Genomic DNA, 15,955 nt, shown 5'->3' on the forward strand with positions numbered 1-15,955 from the left:
CCTGCCCTCCTGTTCCTCCTCCCACTCCTTCCAACCCATGTGCCGGCCCCTGATGTCTCTCTTGTTGCCTCCCCTCCCCAGGCTCAGCAGCACATCACTGCAGACCGCACTGGGAGCCACAGACGGCAGCAGGCCTATATCACTCCTACCATGGCCCAGGCTCCGTACTCCTTCCCACACAACAGCCCCAGCCACGGCACTGTCCATCCCCACCTGGCTGCAGCAGCCGCCGCTGCCCACCTCCCCACCCAGCCCCACCTCTACACCTACACCGCGCCTGCTGCCCTGGGCTCCACCGGCACAGTGGCCCACCTGGTGGCCTCGCAGGGCTCGGCGCGCCACACCGTGCAGCACACTGCCTACCCAGCCAGCATCGTCCACCAGGTCCCCGTGAGCATGGGCCCCCGGGTCCTGCCCTCGCCCACCATCCACCCGAGTCAGTATCCAGCCCAGTTTGCCCACCAGACCTACATCAGCGCCTCGCCAGCCTCCACCGTCTACACTGGATATCCACTGAGCCCCGCCAAGGTCAACCAGTACCCTTACATATAAACACTGGAGGGGAGGGAGGGAGGGAGGGAGAGGATAGCCCGAGGGAGGAGGGGGGAGGAGGAGGGAGGCGCTCCTGGGACCTGGGCGCTGGCCTTTTATACTGAAGATGCCGCACAGAAACAATGCAAACGGGGCAGGGGCGGGGAGCGGGGCGGGGGCAGGGGCCGGGACGGGACACCAGTGAAACTTGAACCGGGAAGTGGGAGGACGTAGAGCAGAGAAGAGAACATTTTAAAAAGGAAGGGATTCAAGAGGGTGGGAAATCTATGCTTTTTATTTTAAAAAAGAAAAAGAAAAAAAAGAAAAAAAGAAAATGTCAATAACAAAAAAAACACACACAGCTCAAGAACCCATTCTACACCAAACTGGAAAGGAGAAGAGAGCACCAGGAAGATTCCAGAAGCCGGGGGGGGCCCCAGTTTTTGAAGAACTTTATGAACTTTTCAAAGATTATTTTCATATGGCAGCAACTGATACAGAAGACTTTGCTGTCAGGGACACCTGATATGGAAATCAAATAGATTTTTAATTAATTGAACATAAGATTTAGAGATTTTTCCAGAACTCGAAAGGGTCAACAGCCCTCCAGAAGGTCAGGCTGCAGCCCGAGGAGGCTGATGTGTGGGGTGGTGTGGAGTTGTCGAAGCCCAGTCCCGGATTCCTAGTCGGGAAAGACAAGCAGGCCAGGCTGCTGGAAGGGCCCCAGGGTGCAAGGGGCGAGTTTTCTCTTTCTGAGCACTCTGGATAAATCCCTAAACAATGTTGTCCCTCAAATGTCATTAATAATGTGTGTTGCAAACTTTAGGTTTTTTTCTTTTCTGAAAATGTATTTTCTCTCTGAATCCGCCCCTGTCGCGTCGTGTAGGGCTAGCGGTGGTCACGGACACCCTAGTAGAATGTAGCACCCGGCACCCTTGTCTCCTACCTGTGTTCAACTCCAATGATACCAATAGAATATTCCTCAATGTAATTGCACAAAAAAAAAGCGATATAACATAGGCATGTAACCAATGTGGCGGTGCAGGCGTGTGGTGAGCGGGCGAGCGCGGGTGGGTGTGTGCGCCGCCCTCCCTGCGTGCCCCTTGGCGCCGCCACCCCAGCTGGCGCAGTCTCGAAACTGCTTCATTCCCTCCTAGTGCCTTACCGAGCGATAGATGCGGCGTGAGGGTTTACTTCCACTGGTACTCCAAGAAACTGAGGCTAGTCAGACACAATCTCAGCTCTTCTGTTCTGCTGTTGTAACAGTTTACTCTGGCCTTTCCTTTTTTTTTTTTTTCTTTTAAAAATGTTAATGCCCATTGTCTTTCTTGGGCTGTTTGCTGGCAGAAGGATGCCAGGGAAGCCGGCAGGAGCTAGGAGAGAGTCCGTGGATCTTGAAAGAGATGTGGTAGGCAGATGCCAGGCGGGTGCGTCTGGAGATGGGGATGGTGGTAGTTGAGTTGTACTTTGTGGGCGGAGGCCCAAAGAGACTCCCCACGCTTCACCCCTGCCCCACTCCACCCCCACCTCTGCCATTTGTGAGGTCAGAGATTTCGGGACTGTTGGCCTCACCAGGCAGTGGTCTCCCGCCCCAGGCAGCATCCCCCAATCCCTCCCGCCACGAAGGCCTGGAGCTCTCAGCCTCCCCCCGGGCTCCACTCCCTCCTCCGGCTCCCTGGGCCATTTAGCTCTAAGGATTTTGCCAGACCCCTCCCTCTGTAGAGGACCACCAACCTCTGTTTGCTGTTGAATTCTCACCTCACATTACCCAGGTCTGCTCAAGATGTGATTTTGGTTTTGGTTTCCGACGGTTCTGGTGGGCAGAAGGTTGGAGGGACACTTTTGAGGGTGACCAGGGGTCTGACACTGCACTTTGGAAAAACATGGACAGGTAAATTTCCAAAGAAATCCACCCTTTGCCCTCTTTGCACCTTTGATGTATTCTGGAAGTTTTCTCAGGCTTTGGACACTGCTGGAGGTGGAGGTGTGGAGAGGTGGGGAGTTCTCTCTGTTCACAGTAAATAACTCTGAAATATGTGAATGTGAATGGCAGGAGAATCTGGCCAAGGATGGGGCTGAAAAGGGTGGTTCTAATTGTTTGCTTCTGTTGCTGAGTCTTTAGCTGACCCCACAGCCAAGTTTCCGAGGTGCAAAGAGATCTCCCGAGTCAGCGGCCCCATCCTCATCCTCCCACCCTTTACTTCCTCACTCTGCAGTCTCCCTTAAGGATTACTGTGAAAGGTATTTTCGTAGTGATATCCAACCTAATTCAGTAACGACGCCGTTACTTAGCTCTTAGCTGTGAAATAACTCTGGAAACTTCACCACCCCAACCATAAATTCTTACTTATAAAGAAATAGGTCCCCAAACTGGAAACAACTTAGTCCAGGCCTCGGCAAGAAGGAAGGGCCCCATGACTGCTCGATGCTGGGCACAGCCGGGCAGTCTTGCCAGGTGCCCACTGGAGGCTGAGCTGGCAAGAGGCCAGCTGCAGACAGATGTCCTCCCTCGGGCTGTGATCAATGCCATCTTTTTCCAGAGGTAGGGAAATGCAGCCCTCTGAGCCTGCAGGAAAATGGTCAGTTCAGACAGGGTGAGGGCAGCAAAGGCTTTGGAGGTCACAGAAGCCAGACCCCACCACCCCTGACGCCCAACAGCTGGGTCAGCCTGGAAAATCTGTCTGTTAGGGACTTTTTGGCAGCCAGAGGGCAGCAATAGCCCATCAGGTCTCATCCAGAGTTACAGGTCTTGGCTGCAAATGAGCCTCAGTCCACCTTACTGGAGAGCACCCCAGACTCCTGGGTACAGTTCAGTTCCTGCCCTTTCTAGATCTGATCTTTTTAGGGGGAAAGACAGCTTGAAATGTTCTTTTCATTTTAAAGAAAAGTCTTTTGTCTGCTTAAGTTGGAGGCTTCTTACTCTTTCACCTGACATTTTCTTTTCCTTCTTCCAGATCAGGAATACAATTTCCATGCTGCTCATAAAGATAATATTATTGTACTAATTATTTTTGTTATTACCATTGTAAGTATGATCATGATCATCATGTTGATATTTTAGTCAGGGTTTTAAATGCACATTTATTCCAAGTATCTTTGTGTTTTCTCTTTACTATTTAAACTTACTCTCTCTGTGAGTGTACGAGTAGACTGGAGGGACATCCAGGTGTCCAGCCTTGTCAGGCAAAAAAAAAAGGAAAGGCTTAGGAAGTAGGAAAATCGTTTCTGTCATTACTATCCCACAAAGAGCCGTCAATAAGATCCACCACAGAAGTTTAAAGAAGAATCAAAGCCTTGATTGGGCTTCTGACACCATGGTCACCATCGAGATTGTCCTTTTCTAGATCCCAGCAGCCTGGGATGCGACGTCAGGTGGCATCTCATGGTGATGTCAGAGGAATGCCAAGCCACTGACTGCCCAGTCCTTAGCTGGCTTCTCTCCCACATCCTCAGCGCTCTCCTGTGCTTCTGAAATCTGTTAACTAAATCCGTGGCTTGCCTCTGATATTAAGCAAAAATATCCCCTCCCAGAGGTGACCACAGCCCCTTCCTCAAACATCCACCCTTTTCTCATCAGCGCACCCGGGGTGTGGCTTAGATTCTTTAATGCAGAGACATTTGCCCCCTTCCAGAAGACAATGGGCATGTAATGTGGTGTAAGAGTGACTGGCAGGTGGTACCTTCCCCAGGAAATTTCACCACACCACCCAGTTCCTCAGCCTGCCCCCTCCCCTGTGATACATGTTCCCAGCACCCAATTCTAGCCGAAAACGGGTGGAGGGATGGCAAAAGGCCAGAGAAACCCGGAACAAAACCCGGCAGCTGCCCAGGCATTGCAGGCCACACCCCCTCTGAAAGCATCCCCACTGGGCTCTGGCCACACCCCTCAGTGCACTGTGCTGTATGCGATGGGTGCTCACACGCTGTCCCCAAACCCACAAACTGCTAGGCCCCAGAAGGTGAAATGGCTGGCTTCACTTGGGCGAGGCCAGCCCCACAGCCGCTCAGCAAACATTAGTGCACATTCTCCTAGTCCTCACCCGACGGCCTCCTCCACCCCCGTGCACGGAGCTGCCACATCAGAAGCCCCGGGAGTAGCTCCCTGCAGGAGAGGCCAGCTCCCCGTACACTGCCCGAATCTGCCATTGGGTCACCTTGGCAAATAGGCTGCTGTCCCTAGGACCAACCTCTCAAGCAGAGGGATGCCAATCTAGTCCTTACTTAGCCCATGAATCACCTAGAGCATCCTCTAGTCTTCCATGGGCTCCCTCCTTCCCTTTTGAAGAAACATCGTTCAGAGTAAGGGGAGGATTTGAAAGTTCAGGTCACGGAGGAGTGTTGAACTGGAGCCTGGTGAACCGCAGGGCGATTTGCTTCTGCTCGCTGGGTTCTGACTGGCCCGTCTGGACGTGGGCCCCCATGTCTCTGTGCTTAGGGCCTCTTCGTGATGTTTTGGATGTTTCCAAGGGAAGGGCGTGAGCAGATCAAGGGGTGGGAGAGTCAAGGCTTGATGCCAGTTAATACTGTGAAGTGGAGCGTGTGGTCAGTGGAATTCAGAGGAAAGAGAAGGGTCAGAGCAAAGCGACGTCCGTCTCCTGTACTGTTAACCTTTCTAGCCCTCCTGGTAGTGGAAGTGTTTGCAGGCTGTAGCAGCCAGCTGGCCTGTGTCCTCTTCAACCTGGAAGACTCGGCCTGCCCAAGCACCAACGTGTGGGACAGATGGACGTCAGGAAGGGCATGGGAGATCAGCCCAGCTGCCAATGGGACAATTTCCCTTGATTGGACGTTGGCAATGGCAAACACTCATATTTGAACAAGCTTGGGGTAGAAGATTTTGGCTGTGTGAGTGCGTGTGAGAGTGGAACAAACTTTCTTGGAAACTGGAGGGAGGAGATGAGGAGGCTTAGGGAAGTATTACTGATGGCTCATGGTTGAGAGAGCGACGTGGGGCCCCAGCTCGCCCCAGTTTTCGTCCCAGGTTCTCTTTGTCTGATGCTGAGGGCAGGGTGGGGTGTGGGACCGCCACTCTTGCTGGCCTGTCAAGTAGCTGCTAGGATAGAAAATGGAAAGAAGGAAATGGCTCGGTGCTCTCAACTAGCAGAGAGAATTCAAGAGAGGCGAGGGTTCCTTCCGCAGGCCAGCCTGGGACTCCACCGCGCCGGCAGGAGTGACTTTGCCACGACACATTCCAGCCCCAGGGACTTTGCCGGCTTCATTCCCCGTCTGTGTCTTTTCCTTCTGATGTGTTTGACAGCTTTCTGATGGGGAAGCTTCAAACTTGAGCAGGCCAGAGATGTCCTTACCAAATCAGAAAGGAAGGTGAAGCTGTTCCTTTCTTTAGCCAAAGAACCCTTCTCAGAGACGCCTCCCGAGATGGACAAAACGGCATTCCTCTCGTTCCTTTCCAGGCAATAACGACACCATTAGTGATGCAATTCCATTTATCTTTCTCTTTCCTCTCTGTCCTTTTTCTTTTAAAAAAATGCATTTATTTCAAAACTGTGCTATTCTTTTAAGAGAAGTGGAAGGGAATCTTTCCATGCTGCTGTGACTGGGAGACCGGAGCACCATACCAATGTGTGGGCTTAACTAATCCCAGGCCACCATGGGAGCAAGCGAAGCAGAGCTGCCAGGAGTTCACCTGCGTGGTCAGGCATTGAGCATGCTGGGGCTGGGCTCGGGATAGCAGCACTTTCCCACTGTGATGCCTTAGAACTCTCACTTCTCACCCCCACAGACCAGACTCGGTGCAATCTCAGGCCACTAGAGAATGGAAGACAGTGAAAGGGGATTAAAATGCAAAAGAAACCTATTAGAGGCTTTGACACGGTGGCTCACTAGAGGGACCCAGCACAGGAGAAGTGTCTCTTGTCTTTGTTGCAGATTCCTGAAGTTCAGAAAAGAACTCAGTGAGAGTTTGCAGAGAAATGGCCCCTGCAGGGCTCAGGCCCCAGAACACCAGCACCAGAGAGGGTCTTCCTGATGCCCCTGCTGGACGTGCCCAAGCCTCTGAGAGCCCCTCATCTCAGATCCCTGTGTTGAACCTGACATTCACTGTCCCTTATTTGTTAAAATTTACAACATCCCTCATGTAAATAGTAGCCATTCAACATGTGTTGAATGCTTTCAGGACACCTGGGCCAAGGCCTCTATGAGTGTCATCTCAAGGGGCCCCCACAGCCACCCCACAGGGAGGGGGATAACAGCCCCCGTTTTCAGTTAAGGAAGCTGACAGGACGCTTCGGAAGGGACAGGTGTTGGAGGAAGGATAAAGCAGGGATGCTCTAGAATCCGCTAGGTTCCCTTTTCTGTTAATCAGGCTCTTCCTGAGATGTGATTTCTAATCTTTTACCTTTTTTAATGAGTAGCAATGCGTGGCCTCATATTTCTATGAACCATTTCGTGATACTCCCATTTCCTGCGTGCCAAACACTGTGCTGGGAATTGCCGGTGGATTGTCCTGTTTCATCTTCTCGGTAGCCCTGTGAGATCAGCAATATCGGTCCCTCTACAGCCGAGGAAAATGCCTGGAGCCACGCAGCTCGTCAGGGGCGAGGAGGGCTTGAATCTGGGTCTGCCCAGCTCCAGAGCTGAGCTTGCAGCCATTAGCCGCAGCTGTCTCCCGCGTGTCTGCAAAGAAAGGCCTTTACACAGCGTCACCCGGTGCCATCCCTGCACCGTGGGACTCAGCTGGAGGGCTGTGCAAAGAGGGGACTCCTGAATTGGATGTAGGCAAAAGGGAAGAATTAGTTTGACTTTTCGAGAAAATCTCTGGGGAGTTTCTTTTGATTCATAGTAGAATTCCTTTTAGATTTCTTTCCAGCATACCAACTAGCTTTTAGTAGTGCTGCTACAACCAACTCTTGTAAGAGTGAAAAAGAAGTATTCTTTTCTTCTTTAAAAAATAATTTTTTCTTGCTTATAGTTAATTCTAGAAAGGCAATACTAAAGGTATATATTTTTTTCTAAATGCTATTTTTTACTGCACTTGATAATTATCCTGTCAGCTCTGATCTCTGTAATAGATTCACTCTTCAGCTCTGGGCAGAACCAGAGGCAGGGTTCACACCAAATTTGTAAATATCATATGTGGTTCTGGTGTCCAGGAACTTTTTTCTTTCTGTTAAAAAAAGAAGAAGAAGAAGAAGAAGAAGAGGTGGAAGAAAGACAAGACTTAGAGGAACAAAAGAATGCTTTCTTTTGAGATAGATACTCTTCTTAAAGAAACAGCAACAATTGTATAAACAGGAAAACCAGCCAGCTTTCATGATAAAAAGGAGTGTCTCTTGCCCTGGTATGAGATTAACAGAAATACAGATGCATTTTTATTTTGGTTGAAAGGTGGTGAGAATTTAGAAATGCTTAGGACTAGATTTTTAATTTTTTAAAAGAACTATTATCATTTGTTATGAAATATTTGTTTGGTTGTTTTGAGTGGGATTGTTGCTTTTTTCATTTAAAACCTTCTTTGTTGACTGGCTCCAGGCTTGTTTGCCTAAATTCTTAGGTAGTTTACATGAGTTCTAGAATCTTTTAGAACTTTAACTCCATTGGAAGCAAACCCAACTAATCAGAGTTTGAGATCCTGGTTGGTTTCAATAGGTATTCTGGAATTCTGGCAGAACACCTAAAGATTTTTTTTTTAGAAGGTTTTAGATACATTATCTTACACAAACTGTGACCTAATGGCAATAATTACCTCAAATGTGGGCATTCATCCTGGTTTTAGCCTTTTTTGAAATCATGTAGCCAGCTTGATCTTGGAATTTAAAGACTATGAATTCTCTGTGGGCTGAAAATAATGATTATTTCATACCCCAGTGATCGTTGCTTAAGTGAATTCTGAAAATAGCTCATCTTTACAACAAAAATTAAACCAAGGAAGAGATTATTCTTTGTGTGTTGTACTCAAATGTGATGTTCAAATGCACATGTTAAGTATATATGTTTTTAGCTACTGTAAAATGCTGTTAGCCTTCTAAGATATCAAGAGAGTCACATTTTAAATGAGTAAACTAAACAATTGACTGTGGATACTTAAGCATATTTCTGGCTACGTTATAGTTAAAGTGTTTTATAGTTTACATTTAAACTGGTACTTTTTAAAGGAAAGTTCTGTTTATAACTGACATCTTCAAACCCCAGCGAATGCCTCTTAGTTGGACGCCGTGTCTCCCCCAAGGCGGGTGTGTTGTCCAGACTCTTCTGTAGCCCAGCATGTAACTTCCCTCCGTATTTTTGGTTTCCATGTGAACTCGAGAGAATGTGAAAGGCAATCCAGATGGAGGGAGAAGGTGTGAGTCCACAGCCTGGCCAAATGCGAAGCTCTCATGCACGTGGTATAAACACTTGTGTTCAAGGCCTTCTCTCTGACATCTTGGACGAGTCATTAAGAACAGATAACCTGGTTCATTGATTTTTGTCTTGATTGAATATTTAACTTATTAATAGATCCACTGATTTCCAGGCACCAGGCAGTAGAAGACACTGGGATTCAGGTGACCACGAAGGCACAGCTGCTACTTCTGGGCCCCGGGTGATACTTTGATCAGCATTTTGTAGGGGAGGACCATACACCCCTATTCCTATGGTCACTGGCTGGGTTTTCCATATATCTGCTGTCATTTATTCATTTTCCCCTTGAAAGCAAAATCAATGTAAAAGGCTATGTTTACGTTCTACTCATTGTCCAGCTTAGACTCGAAGCCTAGTTGGGTGGGAGGGAGACCTTATCATCCTCTCAGAGATGGTCAGTGCTGAGCAGGAGAAGGAGGTGGAGACAGAGAGGTGGCTCAGCCTGGTCCACTGAGACCCGCTGTAAAGGGACACCATGTTTGGAACAAGAGAGACGCTTCAAGACGGGAATGGGCCCCACTGTCACGCAGGAACAGACTCGGGAATGGCAGTTTCTCTGAGTCTTGGTTTGTTTTATGTTTTCTCTTGTGCCACCACCAAACTGCAGGGGACCTGCTGTGACCTAAAGGGCATTGCTTCAGCAGATAAGACCTTGAAAACTGCAAAACACCTGGGACCAGGGAGCTTTTAAAAAATACAGAAAAAAATGCATTTGCTTTTTCCCTGTGAACTGCATCGACAGCGTGTTCTTTCGACAGTCTTTTGGTAGAAATGTTTCCGTAAAATAGTTTCCATCTCACCCCTCCTAATCATACTCCTACTTCCCTGTTCGTGTGGTGGTGGTGGTGGTGTTTTTCCTTTACATGAATTAACCAAATGAATTCTGTGTCATTGTCTTTGGGGCTTATATTTTTAAAACATAGAAATTGCCTTTTTGTTCATTTGAAAAGTAAGTATGTTGTATCTGCAAAGGGCTCTGCCTCTGCTCTCGCTGGCTTCTTTGTAACCAATCTCCAAATGAATCTCCCCTGGCACTGCCCTCTTCCTTATGTAGGGTCACTGTCCCGAGGGCCACCTCTGCCTCGACTTGCTGTCACCACAGCCCCGGCCCCAGGCACCCAGGACTCCCAGGAAGCATGAGAGCCTGCAAGAAGGCCCTACTCAGCCTTGAGGCTGGTGGCCGCACCTCCCTGTCAGAGTCGCCTGCTGGGCGGAAGGGGCAATGGATTGTCATTGTGGAAATTGTTTGGCTCAGGTTATAAGGAGGAACTTGGGAAGTAGAAAGTGGCTTGACCATGCGCATCCTTGGTAGCTTCCTGTAACTAATGAATGGGACAGATAACGGCCCCCCCATCCCGCCCCACCACCCTGTCCCCGAGCAGATATTCCTGTCTGCGCTGCCCTGAGTCCTCCGTCCCGTTTCTGCTCCCCTCCCTTTTGTGTTCCTGCTCACTTCAAGCTTCTTCCATGGACTTCCCAGGGCACAATCATCTCTGGCCCCCAAATCATCTCTTCATCCTCTTTGTGTACATTTTTTTAACCAAATGAAATAAACAAAAAAGTCATACTTTGGGGCAGCAGAATTTCTAGTTTAGTAGAATCACTGTATAGAGATAGATGTTGATATATATGTTTGTGTATATATATCAAACCAAATTTGATAGGAGAAGTATAGCTTTATGGATAAGGAGAAGGAGGAGCTCTTTAGAGGTCGGAGTCAGCACTGGTGTCTTGGACACGCATGGGCCGTGTCCCAGGCCACTCCGCACACATGGGGCCGAGGCGTGGCACCGGGCCCTTGTCATCCACCTCACCGCAGCAGAGCTGGCAGGCCCTGCAGGGTGCCGCTGCTCTCACTGGGTCCCAGCTTCAAGGGCATCGATGGGTGAGGGGGGCAACAAATCAGGATGACTGGAATTTTCCATCCCATTTTGCTTTGACCACATGTATTGAGCTGCAGCCTCTGATACACTATCACATTTCCAAAAATGGTATCCATTAGGATGGAAAGAGCGTGGATCTGTAGACATGCTTACCTTTCAACTGCCCATGAATTCAGGACACTGGATAGAAAGACTCACTCCCCGAAATGAGAACAGGGAAGAGGAGACCTGGTGACACTCCGTCACCAGGTCCAAGGAACGTGGCTCCCTCCCCACGGTCATCTCACCTAGATCTTTCTCTCCCAGGTCATCTCAGCTCTATCTCAATAACCCTATGAAAGCCCTGGTCTGTTGTGTTCCTTCGCCGTATGGTTTCTGTAATAAAAAGTGTTAATCCATGTTAATCTATGTGAAAATTATTGCGTGCGACAGTATTTTCTCGTGTACCTCTTTTTCCTATGTGAATTGTCCCTCTTTTTTATTTATAAATGTCTACTTTTTTTTTTAAAGACAAACCAATGTGTTGTAGACCTATATGTAACCTATTCCTTAGTCTCATATTATAGGTATGTTATAAGAATGGATATTTTACTTGGCTTTAGAATGTTTTACAAGAAAACTAATTCTTAACTGATCAAGTCCTTGCTACTAAAATGCTTGTGTTTTTCATCATGACGTCGTGTGCTTCTAAATTAATCATTTTCGTTGTAGAAAAATGGAGTGAATTTATATTAGTCTTGGAAACTAATAATAGCATTGTAAATTTATGAGATGATTTTAACAGAAAAAAAATTATAGAAGAATATAGTTATTTTAATTGTAATATTACTAACTGTAGGGTGAGAAAAAGGGGGGTCCCGTTGTGGTGAACTATGTTATAGCTTGTTACTCACAGTTTCTTTTTGATCATTTTTTCGGTCTCTGAGGTGAAACGACTTATTAATTAAAATTTGTAAACTCACATATGCATATTGTATATGTGTAGAAATGTAATCACACTTTGTCTTGGAATTACATTAAACTGTTTGAAATCACTGTATACCTGCCTGGCATGCTTATGCTTATTCATCCTGGAACCAGACCCGTCATCAGAGGGAAGAGGTGATTGTTACAAGTAACATATTTTGGGATTATTTAATGCCTCTGGAAATGTGTAGAAACCACCACTGCATTGAAAATTTGCAGAGAGAGGGAGGGCCTTGAGAGCATGCTACTACCAATTCTCCTGAGCGAGACTGAGCCTCCCGGCTTCCCGCTGCCTCTTCCAATCCGTGTCAGCCCCACCTGCTCCCAGTCTCTGTCCCTGACACCTAAGGTGTGGCTGTCACCTGCCGTCCTGGGAGCTTTCCAACATGCATCCTGGATCCTCCACACCAGGCCCTGCCCTCTCACTGGACACCATCAACGCCCGCAGCCTCATGGCTCGCTGGCCCATCGCCAGGGCCCTTGTCACTCCCCACTTGAGCTGTGTGCTCCACAGCCCCATCCAGACCCTGTGCCCACAGCAGCACCACTTCAGCAAGCCTAAGAAACTCCACATCCTGCTGGGATCGGGGCTTCCCAGCCTTCTGAAACTCTTTTGTCTTAAATTATGGTGAAATATACATCACATAAAATTATCATTTTAACATTTTTGAGTGGACTACTAGCGATGTTAATTACATTCACGTTATTGTATAGCCATCATCACTATCTATTTCCAGAATTGTTTCATCATCCCAAACACAAGTTCCGTCTCCGTTAAGAACTCCCCATTCCTCCCTCCACACAGCCCCTGGCAACAACCCTTCCTTCTACTCTGTCTCCATGAATTTGCCTATTCTAGATACTATGTGTAAGTACAATCATATATTTGTCCTTTTGTGTCTGACTTGCCTCACTTAGCATAATGTTTTGTTTTGTTTTGTTTTTGAGACAGAGTCTTGCTCTGTCACCCAGGCTGGAGACTTCCACCTTCCGGGTTCAAGCGACTCTCCTGCCTCAGCCTCTCAAGTAGCTGGGATTGATTACAGGTGCCCACCACCACACCTGGTTCTTTTTTGTATTTTTGATAGAGACTGGGTTTCTCCATGTTGGCCAGGCTGGTCTCAAACTCCTGACCTCAGGTGATCTGCCCACCTCGGCCTCCCAAAATGCTGGGATTACAGGCATGAGCCACTGCGCCCGGCCCACTTAGCATCATGTTTTTAAGGTTCATTCATGTTATAGCCATACATGAGAATTCCATTCCTTTTCATGGTTGAATAATATTCCATTGTATGGAGAGACCACATTTTGCTGATCTATTTATCTGTTGATGGACATTTGAGTTGCTTCCACCTTTTGACTGTTGTGCAAATGCTGTGAACACTGGTGTGCAAAAGATCTGTTCAAATCCCCGCTTTCAGTTCTTCCAGGTGTGGACTCACAAGGGAATTGCTGGATCCTCAGCAATTTTAAGATTAACTCTTTGAGGCCCCGTCATTCTGTTCCCCACAGCAGCTGTACCATCTCACATTCCACCAGCAATGCACAGGGGCCTGGTTTCTCCACCCAGCACTCAGTCTGGCTTCCATGTCCAGTATTTTCAAGTCTGGGGAGCTCTGGGTTCCAAGCCCGCGGTCTTCTGTGCCTCTGGTTTGGCGAGACTAAACGCCACAGCCTTTCCCTCCACCCACCACCTCCCACATCTTCAGCTTGCTGCCTTTTGCCTCCACCACACCCCCACACAATGGCTCAGTGATTCTGCCGTCCACCTCTGCTCCGAGGGCCGCTGGGGAGGACCACCAAGCCCTGCAAACGAGTGCCCTCCAGCCCCGCCAGGCCTTCTGTGTCAGCAGAACTTCTGTGGCTAATGGGAAACACCACTCTCCCCGGGCCCTGAGCCCCACTCTCATGAGACATCTACTCCCCAGGCAACACAGATGTTCCAGCTGCCAGAAACAGCGCCCCCAGCCCCTCCTCCAGTCCCTGCGCATCTGCCTTGCTGCCTCGGATCCCTTCAGCCATAGGGATGCTCCCCCCATCCTTTCCTCTCTCCCCAGGGCCTTTTCTCCTTCAAGCGTCCCCTCCGTCTTTCGGACCTTCAGCCGTGTCTCCTAACTGTCCTTTAAGAACGAGCCTGAGTCCCTTCTTTGGGGAGCTTACTCTAACGCTCCTGACCGAGGCAGGCGGCCCTGGTCTCGGTTCCCAGCGCCTCGTGCATCGTTCTCGTGAGGCCACACTGTTAACATTGCTTCCCTTCTTTTCCTTCCCCACAAACCCCTAAAATTCTTGCAGATATCTGCCTTTCATCTGTTTCCAGGGCATCTATTATGATGCCAGGCACAGAGTGGGTGGTCAATGAATCATCAGGTGAATGAAAAAAACCCTCAGCCCACCTTCATCTGACCGCCAACCCACCTTTCCACTCTCCAAATTCAGCACCTCCCAGAACTCCAGTAATAAAAACAAAACTCTCAATGTGGCCCACACTTCAACTCAGATTAAATTCAACTCAGCTAAAATGTAAACTACATAAAATCCATGCAACACATTTGGACAAAGCTTCAGAATTCTCCCATCATGCATTTTGTGATTTTTATGACAAATGCACGGACAGGAATCACATCGTGTGGAAATGGAAAGGGAGGTGGATCCTGCATACCAGTGAGGTACCAGTGGTCCAGGCTGGCACGGGGGCTCGTGTCTGTCATCTCAGCAATCGCAGCACTTTGGGAGGCTGAGGTGAGAGGATCACCTGAGGTCAGGAGTTCGAGACCAGCCTGACCAACATGGTGAAACCCCGTTTCTACTAAAAATACAAAAATTGGCCGGGCGTGGTGGCATGCGCCTGTAATCCCAGCCACTTGGGAGGCTAAGGCAGGAGAATCTCTTGAACCTGGGAGGTGGAGTTTGCAGTGAGCCAAGATCACACCACTGCACTCCAGCCTGGCAACAGAGCAAGACTCTGTCCCAAAAAAAAAAAAAAAAGAGAGCTACGAGTGGGTCAAAGGGGAAGGCAGTGTAGCTGTATGCAAGGAGCCCACACCCGTGTACCAGAAAGTTGTTTAAGTCTAAAGGGAAAAGGTAAACTTACTGTTGTAAGACTCCAGCTCATTGCCCAGGGGATGAGGAGTGAGACTTGGGGAGATGCGGTCCTACAGACCCTCCTTGCTGAAGGAGACACGAACTTTGGGGGTCAGAAACAAGTGGCGTGTCTACCCTCAGTGCTGCCACCTCTAGCTGCTGAGAGCATAGCCTGGGGTGCCAAGGCCATGCAAACCAAGCCTGGTTCAGCCCACAAGGGAGACAGGGGCAGCCTGGCTGTTCTGTAACCTTTCGAAGGATTTCTGATATTTCTGAAGTTGGGCGTGCCAGTGTTTTGTTTTTATCTTGTACTTCCCTCATTGATAGAAAACAAATAGAAGAAAATCTCAAAACATCGATGACCCTGGATCGGGGCACATGATCTGCCAAACTGATTTAGAATTGTTACATGGTCCCAGGACAAATCTAAAGTTAGAAGAGCTTATTTGCCACTAGGCTTTAAAAGCTTCAGGCAGCAGGCTTTGGATCATTTAATAAAAATAAAACCCAGGCCAGGCACAGTGGCTCACACCTGTAATCCCAGCATTTTGGGAGGCCAAGGCAGGCAGATCACCTGAGGTCAGGAGTTCAAGACCACCCTGACCAATATGATGAAACCCCAACTCTACTAAAAATATAAAAATTAGCCAGGCACAGTGGCACTGGCCTGTAATCCCAGCTACTCAGGAGGCTGAGGCAGGAGAATCGCTTGAACCCAGGAGGTGGAGATTGCAGTGAGCCAAGATTGTGCGACTGCACTCCAGCCTGGGCAATACAGTGAGACTCTTTCTTAAAAATAAAGAATGAAACCCGAATGGCACGGGTTCCCCATCCTGTGCCCTCTCACACTGCTTCCCTGACCCACAGGGCAGGAGGAAAGCAGGGCTCTGAAGCCCTAGGCTAGGTGGCTCTCAGGAGCCTGGCAAGGTAGTTCACTCACCTTCGGCAGCAAGACCTGCCTCGGGCATTTCGGCAAGAATTAAGGGAGATGCCGTATGTAAAGCAAAAAGCACTGAGGCTTTTGAAATTCGCCGTCTTTGAGGGGTGGATACTGGTGAGAACCACAGGCCTCTCCATAACTGAGAACAGGCAGGAGTGTGAACCTCCCACCCAAAGCGGCAGCAGCTGACCACTTCCTC

The 15,955-nt window shown here is 48.7% G+C and overlaps 1 protein-coding gene across 7 annotated transcripts in view; it reads left to right on the plus strand.

The window, feature by feature from the left end:
• The window catches only part of HIPK2 (homeodomain interacting protein kinase 2), a 217,026-nt gene extending 205,218 nt beyond the window's left edge, over window positions 1-11,808 (plus strand). For 5 of the 7 annotated variants that reach the window (XM_012447505.3, XM_012447504.3, XM_012447507.3 and 2 more), the window contains exon 15: window positions 82-553. In XM_012447505.3, the coding sequence (XP_012302928.1) occupies window positions 82-552 (471 nt within the window). In that variant the 3' untranslated portion in view covers window position 553. Of the gene's footprint in view, window positions 1-81 lie in introns of all 7 variants that reach the window. The other 2 variants (XM_021665297.2, XM_021665298.2) reach the window with 1 other exon arrangement.
• Window positions 11,809-15,955: the final 4,147 nt, after the last annotated feature.

Source organism: Aotus nancymaae, unplaced genomic scaffold, assembly GCF_030222135.1.
Source record: "Aotus nancymaae isolate 86718 unplaced genomic scaffold, 86718_ANA_hifiasm-v0.15.2.pri h1tg000002l, whole genome shotgun sequence".
NCBI lineage: Eukaryota > Metazoa > Chordata > Mammalia > Primates > Aotidae > Aotus > Aotus nancymaae.